We start from the raw sequence: 12,347 nt of genomic DNA, 5'->3' as shown, positions 1-12,347 counted from the left end.
TGTGTGTGTGTGAGAGTGTGTGTGTGACTGTGAGTGTGTGTGTAGAGAGAAGCCTTTTCCTTGCCAGCAGCTTTGGTTTATGCCAGTCGCGTGGGCTCTGCCGCGTTGTAGTCCCCAAATAACACACAAGACGCTGTATTAATTATGAAGCTGTTGGCCTTGCTTGTTTCTTACTGGCTAGCTCTGACTTACGTAGTTATCCCATAATTGTTCATCTAAGTATTTCTCTTACCGGAGAAGTTTCCGGGCTTCTTATCCCTATGGCGGTTACATCTTGACTCCCTGTGTTTCTCCTACCCAGAGTCCTCCTGGACTCCTAGTCCCACCTATCTTGCTTCCCTATTGTCCAACAGTGCTTTATTGACATATACACAGGACTCCCCCCATCATGTGTGTGTGTGAGTGTGTGAGTGTGTGTGTGTGTGTGTCCACGCGCATCTGCATGTGGAGGTCAGAGAAGTTAATTGTCCTCTTCAACCACTCTGCATTTTACCTCTTGAGACAGGGTCTCTCACTGAACCCAGAGCTCACTGATTTGGCTAATCTGGGATCCTCCTGTTTCTATGATTTTAAGTGTCCATTGCCCTGGGTGTTTTCACTTTTTAAGTTTGAACACTGGGGTGCCTGAACTCAAGTCTTCATTCTTGCCGAGCAAGCACTTTACTAACAGTACTATCTCCTCAGCCTGAACTCAGTCTTCATTCTTGCCAAGCACGCACTTTACTAACAGTAGTGTCTCCTCAGCCATCTTGCTCATTGAAACACTCCCGTTATTTGTTTTCTTGTGAGTTGTGCAAACTCTTTAAACACCCCTTCATCAGATCATAGCCTATAGATTATGTTTCTGTTAATTTTTTTCCATGAAGAAATGTCTTAGTTGGGTGTAGTTCCATTTATTTCTGCTTTGGTAGACTGAACTTATTGATGGGTCATCCAAATCATTGTCAGTATCAGGGCCAAGGAATTCTCTCTTGTTTTCATCTAACAGTTTTAGGTCTTTTCTCCATTTTGAGTTGATTTTCATATGTGGAATAAGATAGGGAATCAATTTCATTAATTTGGAAATAGAATTACAGTTTCCTCATTATTTATTGAGAAAGTCATCTGTTTCTAATGTGTCTTTTTGGTGCCCCTGTCAGGAATAAGTTGGTCACATGTCTTTAGATTTATCTCTGAGTCCTTCACTCTATTCCACATGCCTGTAGCTGTGCTTATGGGAGTGCCGTACTTCTTTGATTACCATAGCTTTATAATATAACTTTAAATCAGTATGTGTGAGGCCTTGGATGATACTTTCCTTCTTCAGAATCACATATACTGTTTAACATTGTTTTGGTACCACAAAAATTTAGGATTTCAGAAACAATCTCTGTGATGTGTCCTTGGAATTTTGATAAGGATTGTACTGAGTCTGTCTATTGCTTGGGGTAGCATGGAGATTTTTGACAACATTAATCTTTATGATTCACCAGCACATTCTATCTTTCTATTTATTTGTGCCTTTAATTTAATTCAACATCTAATAGTTCACAGTGTATAAGTCTTTCACTCCTTTGGTCAAATTTATTCCAAAGTATTCTATAAGATTTATTTATTTTTAATTATATGTAGGTGTGTGTGTCTGCCTGTGGGTATGTGCAAATGAATGCAGATTGGAGTTGTAGATAGTTACGAGCCAACCTGCCTGACATGGGAACTGGGAACTGAACTCGGGTCCTTTGGAAGAACAGGAAGCATGTTTAACCTCTGAGCCATTTCTCCAGCCACCCAAATACTTTGATACTTTGATGCTATCATAAGTAAGATTGTCTTATGAAATCCCTTCCTCACTGTGTGTGTGTGTGTGTGTGGTGTGTGTGTGTGCATGTGTGTGTATATATGTGTGTGTGGTATGTGTATGTGTGTGTGGTGTGTGTGTGTAAGTGTGTGGTGTGTGTGTATGTGTGTGTGGTGTGTGTGTATGTGTGTGTGTGTGTGTGTGCCTGAACAAGGCATCTTCCACCACTCTGTCCTTTTTTTTTTTTTTTTTTTTGACGTATTGTCTCCATGAACATGTGGTTGAAGGTTTTAACCCCCTTCTCCTCTGTCCATCCTTGAAGCTGTGGTCTATGTGTGCTTTGGATTCGCTTGTTATGTGACTGTTGGGGTCCAAATTCCAGTCTTTAGGGTGCACATCAAGCATCCTGACTGCTGAACGGTACCCCGAGCCTTCCCCTGTCCTTCAGATGAGGACTGAACCTGCTGCAGTCCACAAGCTGTGCAGATGCTCTGCCACTGGTCAGTTCTGGGTCTCCACTTCTACTTTAATTTGCCAGTTTCTGTAGTGGAGCATTTGTTTAACTAGGCAAAAAGGTGTTACTTTTGTTTGTGCTGCATTTGTTTAACTATGTAAAGATGCCCTGCATTTGTGTTAATTAAATTAACCTGGGCTCAGAGAGGCAGGGTTAGCAACCAGTTGACAGGAAGGAGCAGGGAGGAGAGTAGTGTGGGTTTTTCAGTTGGGGTGGTGTGGAAGTGAGTGGCTTCCAGGTATGCCGGAAGAGAGAAAGTTAGCCAGTTGCTATTCCAATTCTTTGAGCAGGCAGGTTTTCACCCTAGCCTTTGAATCTCAGAATTTTATTAGGCTAACAGAGATTTAGTTAAAGCTGCCTTTAATGATAGCAACAGAGCCATTGTCTGGAGGAACAGAATTCCCCCCAGGCTACATCCAGCCTTGGTAGCCTGACCACTAGTAGTTTAAAGTGCAGTCACTTCGAGGAAGGTGAAGCAGCAAGTTTCCTTTAGTCTGTTTTAAAGCTAATTCTTAATATTTACAGTGGTTATGCCTTCTGAGTATATTAACCTTTTATCAGAATGTACAGTGATATTTCTAGTTTTAAGCTTATTTTGTCTGCCATACAATCATCCCAGATCTTATACAGTTACTACTGTATCTTTTCTTCTGCTTTCAGCCTATTTATGTCTGTTATCTTAGGTATTTATGTCAATGTCTTTGCTGTGGGGGCTTTGTTTTGTTGAGATAGAGCCTTGTTATGTAGCCCAGGCTAGTCTTGATTATACTAGCTTCTTGCCTTGGACTTCTAAGTGCTGGGATTACAGGCATGTGCCACTATGCACAATTTAGGTGTTTTTCTGTAGGCAACATAAAATAGGGTCTTGCTGTTTCACTAGTCTGAAAGAATGTACTTAGTGTGTGTGAAGTCATAGGTTTAATTTCCAGGACTTAAAAAAATGTGGGCTAAAATAAATTGTAATTGTAAGCATGTTAGCTATAGGTAGGCTGAATATTCAAAGTATATTCTCTACCTGTGCTATACTCTCTAACCCCTCTTTTTCCATTATAATAGTTTGTTTTATCTTTCCTTATTCTAGTGGATATGATAATTGAATAATATAAATGTACATAGAATCTTGATATATTAAGGAAAATTTGCAAGATAAGGTTTTTCATTAAAAATGTGCAAAATATAGAAAACAAATGGTTCATTTCTGTCATTCATTCATAACTCCAGTTAATATCAGCATACTTTCTGTTTTGTCTTCCCAAAATATTTGCTTGCTTTCTTAGTTTATATCGTATTTGTGTATATAAACATGCAATGTTTATCTCATACAGTCTACTACATGTATTGCTTACGTGTGTCAAACACAGAAGTGCCATCATTATCAGAGGGGAAGCAGTTATGCAAACCCCCTCAGAAGAACTTTGAGTAAATGAAGCAATTCTGAATAGTCTGTTGTTGATACAGGTGGTCACTGGCCAAGAGCAGGATGTCTGCTGGGTAAAACCCTCTGAAACTGTGAGCCCAAAGAGACCTTCTGCCCTCTATAGTCTTCTCTCAAGTATTCGCCAAAGCGATCGAAAGTCTAACACAGCTATTCTAACTCAGCTAAACCTACTGACTTAATGGGGTCAGATCCTTGTGTTAACTTGTACATTAGTTTTGCATGTTGTCTTTGCTGATTTCCTTAAGCAATTCCATAAAATTTTGCTGTAAGTAGTTAAACACACCCATTTTCACAACCATGTATCTTTAAAAATTTTTTTAAACTATGGTGTTTATTGAGTATGGTGTGTACATGTGAGTGCAGTTGCCTGCTGAGGCCAGAGGCCTCAGATCCCTCTAGAGCTGGAATGAAGGCAGTTGTGAGCCGCCCAACATGGGTGTTAAGGATTGAATTTGGGTTCTCTGCAAAAAAGTGCTCTTAACCACCAAGCCATCCCTCCAGCCTACAACTGTATATCTTCTTGACTAATTAATGGTGTCTTTTACTATGATAACGTATTTCATATTTTTTCCTATCGATGTTTATCTTAAATATCTGATGCTGGTATCTAGATGAGCAATCTTTTGTTTAGTATTTTCTTAGTATATAATTCTTTTTCCTTTTCCAAACTTTTTTGATCATGGGTTTTAGCCATACATCTCATGAATAACCCATGGCTATTGTTTTTTATATTGAACCTGAACATGGATGTGTGTGATGTCACTTTTTATAGACAGGTTTGACCTGTTAACTTTTATTATGACTAATTATATACTTGGACTTCTTACCATCATCTTGAGCTAAATATTTGTCTTGGTGTTAATTTGCCCTCCCCACCATGTTTCCCTGTCTTTGTCTTTCTCTCTCTCTCTCCTCTTGATTTATTAGTTAAGTGTTCTTTAGTCCTTGTCTGTCCTTTACAGGTTTGGAAGTTACACATTTTATTTTCCTTATTTTGGTGAGTATCTCCCAGTGTTCCGCATACATTGTTAGTAACAGCTTACTATATTGAAGTCTGTCATCTATTTCAAATAGTCCGATTATAGGATACCTTCCTGGTTATAAATCCTACCTCCCTGGAGTAGAATTCAGAACTCTCGACTCAGTCCAGGAGGGTGGAAGTCACCCACAGGCCAGCCCGTGTCCTCAAGACCTGGGCTGGTAGGGAGACATCCAGAGGCCTGACTGATACCACTCGGCTTAGGTGGGTAGAAGCCACCCACAGGCCACCGTGGGTCCTCAAGGCTTGAGCTGGCCGAAGACATTCACTGGCTCACCTGGCACTGGGCAGAAGGGTGACATGATGAGAAGCACGTGTGTGGTGGAGAAATGGGGGAGAAGGACGCCGGAGGGTTCACGCGCTGTGGAGAGACCGTGGAGCTGATAAGAGAAGGTGGTGAGGAGCAGGATGGTACGGGTAGCCTGTTGTGGGAAATGTGTGCACTGTGTGGAGATATATTGCTGTGATCGGTTGAATAAAGAGCTGAGGGGACAATAGTTAGGCAGGAAGAGGCTAGGTGGGGTTTCTGGGGACAGAGAGGACCCTGGGAAGAAGAACGGCAAAGTCACCAACCAGACACAGAGGAAGCACCATGGACAGTATGGAGAGGTAAGGTAACAAGTCACGCAACAGAATGTAGACTAAAATAAATGGATTAACTTAGCTTTTCTTTCTTTTCTTTTTTTTTTTTTTTTTTTTGGTTTTTATGAGACAGGGTTTCTCTGTATTGTTTCGGAGGCTATCGGTCCAGCCGGGCCTCGAACTCACAGAGATCCGCCTGCCTCTGCCTCCCGAGTGCTGGGATTAAAGGCGTGCGCCACCACCGCCCGGCTGTTAACTTAGCTTTTAAGAGCTAGTGGGACAAGCCTAAGCCAAGGCTAAGCTTTCATAATTAACAAGAAGTCTCCTTGTTGTTATTTGGGAGAAAGACTTGTTACAGTAGCCTGCCTGCCACCCAGGGCCATGGTGATATTCAAGCCTGGGCTGCTGCCAAGGGTCATAAGTGGATCCATGGTCCTATCATAGCCAGGGTCTGTGTTGACATCTGTGGCCCATGTTGCCACCAAAGGCTACAAAGATGCCCAGTGTCTGGACCGTCACCTGGGGCCATGTAGGTGTTGGAGGGTCATGCTGCTGCAGGGGCCTTACTTATCTGTGTGGCTTGCACTGGCACCCAGTGCATGGTAATATCCAGGACTGAGCTATGCCTGAGGGGCATGTCTGGGTTCATGACCCTATTTCAGCCAGGATCTGAGTTGATGTCTTTGGTTCTTGCTACCACCAAGGGCTGTTCTGATGCCTGGGGTCTGGTCTTCCTCCTGAGACCATGTTGGTGTCTGAGAACCATGCTCCATCAGGGCCATACTGATCTGTGTGACCTCAGCTGAGCTGCCACAGGGGCTGCCCCTGTGGGCCATGTCTGGATTTGTGGTCTGTGTTGATGTCTGTGGCTGTGTTACCACAGGGGGCCATAAGAATCATACAAAACAAAAAATCTAGGTTGAGCCTGCCCTGCCCTTCACAGGCCCTGGGAAAGCTGGCTCTGTCTCTTGATGGACACCGCAACGAGAGAGGCCGGGAGAGCTGGTTCTGCCCCAAGCCTGAGGCGGGCAGCTCCAACAGCCAGGCCTGACCAGCTCAACTACCACCCAGGCCCATGTCCAGGGCCTTAGGTTGGTCCACCCTGACATCTACCCCCTCTGTGACCTGCTGGAGCATGTGGAGAGACTGGTCCTGTGGAACAAAACCCAGAGGGTCTCCATGACTCAGGCCAGTCGCCAGATATCCCAGAGAAGTTTCGGTGAGGATCCAGTGATGATGGTGTGCCAGAAACCAAAAGCCTTGAACCAGACTCATTGCAATGAACATTTGCAAGTTAAGCTAACAGGACAAAAGGGTATATTGCATGACACACAGCAACTCCCAATGCCGTAAGACAAATGAAGAGATGTTGGAGAGCTGAAAAAAAAAAAAAAACAGAGGACAAAAGTGGTTTGTTCTAGTTTGGTTTAAATTGTTTTTTCATTTTCTTTTTTTGGGGGTGGGGAGATGTTACAAGGGTGAAGGGAAGATATGGAGAGACTGGGAAATGAATGGAATTGGGGTATATGATGTGAAATTCCCAAAGAATCAATAAATTATGCTGAGAAAAAAATTCAGAATTCTCATTTTCTACTTTTCTTGCAGCTAGCCTGAGGGTTCTGGCATAGGCTATGCAAACCAGAAAGAGCAATGGAAACAGGAGAAACAGACACACATAAGCTGTGCACACAACATCCATTCTGATGGTCTCTGTCAGGGAAATCATCACTGATTCTGAAAGCAGAGGTATTTGATGCTTGACAGAAATAGCAGTGTACCACATCAGTTCTGTTGTGTGGGCTAGGAAGTTTTTTTTCTTCAAAAGCCCAACCATTGTTTTTTTTTTCTAGCTCTCCCAATGACTCTGTACTATTCTCATTTTAAGAAACCCCTGTATGGTACCCTGCCCCCCAAGGAACTTAATGTATATAACTTGTCAAAGTCTAAAGTCATGAATATTTCCATTTTGAGTAAATCCAAAACATCTTAACTACGATCTGTTTCCTAGTATAATCTATTGTATTCCAAAGGTTAGTGGTTTAATTGCATCTCATTTTCAGGTTCTAAAATATTAGAATTTAAAACAAAACAAAAAAACAACAACAAAAAAAACCAAAGCAAAACAAAAACTACAGCTTTAGATTGATCATTTCTTTCTTGGGATTTAACCTCTTTTTTTCTTGTTAGGCTATATTCTTCAGGATTTCTTTCTTCCTTCTTTTTAAGATACAGTTTATAGCCTAGGCTACCCCTGACTCCATAAGTAGCTGGGGATGATCCACTGAAGCTAATCCTCCTGTCTGTACATCCCAAGGACTGGGAGTCTGAATTTTAAAATGTGCTTATTCTTTCTCTTGAAAGATAATTTAACCAAGCCTGGTGGTGGCTGTGGCACAAGACTTTAATCCCAGCATGCAGGAAGCAGAGGCAGGTGTAGGTTTGAATTCGAGGCCAGCCTGGTGTACAGAGTGAGTTCCAAGACAGCCAGGACCACATAGGAAAACCCTAACTCAAGGAAAAAAAAAAAGGAAGGAAGAAAGACAGAGATAGATAGATAAATAGATAGATAGAAAATTTAGCTAGTTTTTCAGTTATGGATGCTCAGTACTTCAGAGACCTTTCCCATCATCTTCATTGTTGCTAAAATGCCTGCTGACAAGTGCACCGCCATGCTCTTAGGTCAGCCTGACTCTCCTCAGTGTGAGCTCTAGCTTGTACACACTCTTGGCTCGCTTTTCTAAACTTTCACTACTACCTGCTTCACTGTATGCTGACTTCTATTGAGACTCAGTTTCTTCCTTTAATTCATGGTTTTCAAGTCTGAAACACTCAGGCATTTTTTTATGCATATTACCCTTCATTCACTCTCTATTCCCTCCCTTCTAAACTCCTTTAATGAAACACTTTGGCACCCAACGCATCTCCTGGGCCTCTGAACTCACCTTTGCTGCTTTAGTAGTCTACTGTTTGAGTCTTATTGGTAGTTCGGGTTCTTCAGAAAAATCATTTTTATGTGATAGGGATTATTTGGCTAAAAAAAAAAAAAAACCTTGTAATTGTTTCCTACCATAACACTGCTTTTCTGATTTTTAAGGGCATTACACATCAGGTCCGCCAGTGGCAAGTTGGGTGACTCTGGGCACAGTTAGCTTCCTTAGGTGGCAATATAAAGAAGTTAATGAAAATTACATTAGGTAAAGAATATAGGGAAGATGCTGCGTGTCTAACATATAGTAGTTAGGAAGTAAACTTTTGTGTGGCTGCTCAGCTATGTAACTTCCCTGGTGACTCTATCTGTGCCACTTATTTCAGACAGCGGTTCTGATGGACACTGCTATCAATTCTTACACTTGGCCGTAGTGAATGGGTTTAAGCCAACCAGCCAGGCTTTACTTGACTCTTGTTAGGAATACTGACTATTTTATGACTGGAAAGAGCTTGTGCAGCAGGCTTGCTGGGCAGTGTCAGTGGTGCACAGGAAAGAGACACAGGATTGGGAGATGGATCGGCGGGTAAAGTGCCGGCTGCACAAGCATGAGAACCTGGGTTTAGATCCCAGACCCTGCTGGCCACACTGTTTAGCCAAGTCAGGGTGCCCCACTTTCTGTGAGAGACCTTGTCTGAAAAAATAAGGTGCAGAGTGATTGAGGAAGACATGCTGTCAAGTCACCAAAGGATGCACACACACACACACACACGCACACACACGTGAATGTACACACACATGCACATACGCACACACGCTCGCGTGCACATGTACACACACAAGCACACAGATGCACACACGCACACAGATTCATGCACACACATGCACACACGTGCATGCACACACACGCGTGCGCACACACAATGCGGGGTGGGGACCATTATGGGTCTCATTTTAGTACTTGGTCCCACTGGTTACTTATGAAGTTAGGAATTTTCAGGAATACAGACTTATTTTTGGAAACAGAGTCTCACTATGTAGCCTCCTGGGCAACCTGGAAGTTACTATGTAGATGAGGATGGCTTCAAACTCCCAGAGCTCCACCTGCCTACTTCCAAGTGCTATGAGTAAAGTCAGATGCTGCCAAACTCCCAGAGCTCCACCTGCCTACTCCCAAGTGCTAGGAGTAAAGTCAGATGCTGCCACAACTGGCTGAGGTCTTTAAAATTTTAACATGAAGGAATTTTAATGTTAATAGAACTTGAATATGAATATTTTCATTTTATTGATAACTGTATAGAAGTTTTATTTCTATTTTTCCAGAATTAACAGTTGTTACTATCTCAACAGCTACAGAAATATAGTTGTTAAAACACTAACATTAAATTTAGATGGCCCTTCAGAATTTCCACAGCCTTTCATACTATTATCCTGCTTTTCTCTTCTCCCTTCCTTCTTTCTTTCGTTTCTCTTTCTCTCTTTCTTTCTAAATAAAGGGTGAGCAAGAGACACAAGACGTTAAACAGTGTTCAAAATCGGAGGAAGGTGAGCCCACGTGGGGCTGAAGCCACCCCTGCGCAGGTAACACCCACTATACTGCAGAGATGGCACGCTGTAAAACACTTCGTCAGTTATTCCTAATTAAAGTTTCATCAGTTCAGTGAAATGCACATTTGGTCCATTCTCTCCATCCACATCCTCAAGACCACTCGTATGCCCCCAAAGTCAATCTGTGCTGTATGCTATACTACTTCCTGTTGGGCTTCCCAGAGAGATTACCGAGGACAGGTGTTTGTTCAGGTGTGTTAATGTCTGGGCCAACCTCCAGTGTTAAACGGGCACGCATCTAACAATGGAGAGCAAGATCTTGCATTCTGGAGGAAGGAAAAGCAGGACTGGAGGCAGTGCTTGGGAAACTGCTGTCCCAAAGCACTGTGGTGATGCTGTCACAACACCTTTGTCTTGGAGAAGTCAGAGGCCTTCATACCATCAACTCATTCACCATCAATGCACTGAACAGGAGGGACGGGCTGAGAGAATCTTTATCTCATCTCCAGAGTTAATGAAGAAAGCATCGGGTACGGAAGAAAATGCAAACCAAGAACCATTTGTCTCTTTGAAGGCCCTTCCATCAGTCAGGAGAACTCCTTCATTTTAAAGTGGTAAATACCATTCATGGTGGAAGATGTAATTTTAGAAAAGAGATTCTTTCAATAAGATTATGGTATGGTTACGTTAAGAGATATCAGAAGCTCATATAGTATTAGTGTGTTTGACCGTGCACTTTGATATTTTCTGTTCTTATGGGGCTAAAGAATTGTTTTTTTTTAAAGTGCAGTATTACAATAAACTGACAGTCCTGACACAGATCCTCGTTTCTCTAGACTGCCATTAGGTTCAGATCGATTCTCTAAATAAAGCCTGTCCCAAGAGACACGCTCATGCAGGGAAAAGGGGAGTTTTGTTTTGTTTTTTTCAAATCAAGCCTGATGTCTCACGTTTGTGTTCTAACTATCTGTACCTTTTATTAACCATGGCCTGGAGCCGCCCAGGCGGACAGACATAGGCGAACTACAATTTTCTCCCACACAAGCCTGGAATGGTAAGTGTGTGGCTGCCTAAGAAAGAAAAGCCTCTTCTGAGCTGTGGGTTGGCGTGGGTGTGTGTGTCATGGTGAGGGAGTCATCCTCTTCTCCATCCAAGGATGCTATTTATTGGCAATCTTGCACATCCTTTTGCAAAAAAAAAGAAAAAATTGATTCCCCTCGAGTGGGAGGCAAAACCCTTTTTATGATAAAGAAAGGGGGGAAATGCATGCAAGATTGAAAAGAGGGCTTTGGAGAGAAATGCTCTGTGTCACAACCTGTTCAGGCTCTGAAGGCCACGCCCTTCCGTTCGTAATGCCAGTAGTCCCCCGTGACCACCTCGCCCCCAGTGCCGCGAAGGCATTCATTCCGGCTCCACGTGCGAGCCCGGCTCCCCAGAGCCTTCGCTACTCTCACGGAAGCAGCACCGGCCCCGAGGCCCCCCCCCTCCGCCCCGCACCCGCTCCTTTATTCACACCTGGCTGCGCGGAACCTGTGCGCTCCGCCTCCACGTGCCATCCCGGGCCGTTACCCGGGTCCCCGGCTGCGGCCCCTCCCCACCTCCCGCCCCGGCCCCGCCCACCGCGCCCGGGGCGCGCGCCCAGCCGCCCCGCCACCTGGCCCGCCCCGCTCCGCGCGCCGCCGCTTCCTGTGCCCCGCCCCTCCCTGGGCGGGGGGGCGGGGCCGGGACGCGAGCGAGCGCGGCGGCGTGGCCAATAGGCGCTCGTCTTACTCTGGCCTCTCCCCCCGCGCGGCCGCCAATCGCGGCGGGCGGTGGTGGTAATATTGTGGAGTGGAGTTTGGATGCCGCCGCTGCCGCGGGCTGGAGCGGCGCGGCGCGGCGGGGCGGCGGGGCTACCGGGGGCTCTCTCGGGCGGGAGGGCGTGAGGCGACGGCGAAGGCTGCGGCTGCGTGCGGAGGCGTCGGAGACGGAGAGAAAGGAAGGAAGAGGGCGGGAGTCCTCGGTGGAGGAGGCGGGACCGGCGGGCTCGCGGCGGCGGCGGCGGCGGCGGCGGGCGGCCGGGGAGGCGGCGCCGCCCCCTGCCCGCGCTCTCCTTAGCGAAGCCGGCCACCGAGCCGCCGGCCCCGGGCAGCGGCCGGACGGCGGCGACCGCCATGGCGTTCCTCAAACTCCGCGACCAGGTAGGTGAGGGGCGGCGGAGCGGGATCGCGGCCACTGCGGAGCCGGAGGAGGAGGAGGAGGAGGGCGGACCGGCGGCGTGGGCCGCCCCGGGCGCTCGCTCAGCGCCGCGGCCGCCAGGGAAGCGGGTGTCCCGGGCCGGGAGCGGCGCGAGGCTGCAGCCTGGGACCGCGGGGCCGGCCGCCTGTCAGTGCAGCCCGGGCCCCGGGAAACCCACGTGCCGCCGGGGGAGCGCGGCCGCCGCCGCCGCACGGGCGGGTTCCGCGCTCGCCGCCCTCGCGCTGCCGGGGAGGCGCCGTCTCTTTCCTGCCAGGTGAGGCTCGGGCCTAACAGGTGGCTCTGCGA

At 45.9% G+C, this 12,347-nt stretch overlaps 1 protein-coding gene across 2 annotated transcripts in view; it reads left to right on the top strand.

The window, feature by feature from the left end:
• The first annotated feature begins 11,886 nt into the window (after nucleotides 1–11,886).
• Ankrd28 (ankyrin repeat domain 28) overlaps nucleotides 11,887–12,347 on the top strand; it is a 150,190-nt gene continuing 149,729 nt past the window's right edge. The window contains exon 1 of one of the 2 annotated variants that reach the window (XM_040747752.1): nucleotides 11,887–12,004. In XM_040747752.1, the coding sequence (XP_040603686.1) occupies nucleotides 11,978–12,004 (27 nt within the window). In that variant the 5' untranslated portion in view covers nucleotides 11,887–11,977. The remainder of the gene's footprint in view (nucleotides 12,005–12,347) is intronic. The other variant, XM_040747753.1, reaches the window with a different exon arrangement.

This window comes from Mesocricetus auratus, unplaced genomic scaffold (assembly GCF_017639785.1).
Source record: "Mesocricetus auratus isolate SY011 unplaced genomic scaffold, BCM_Maur_2.0 Super-Scaffold_100006, whole genome shotgun sequence".
Classification (NCBI taxonomy): Eukaryota; Metazoa; Chordata; class Mammalia; order Rodentia; family Cricetidae; genus Mesocricetus; species Mesocricetus auratus.
Note: the sequence above shows the minus strand (reverse complement) of the source record. Positions and strands in the feature narration are given on the sequence as shown.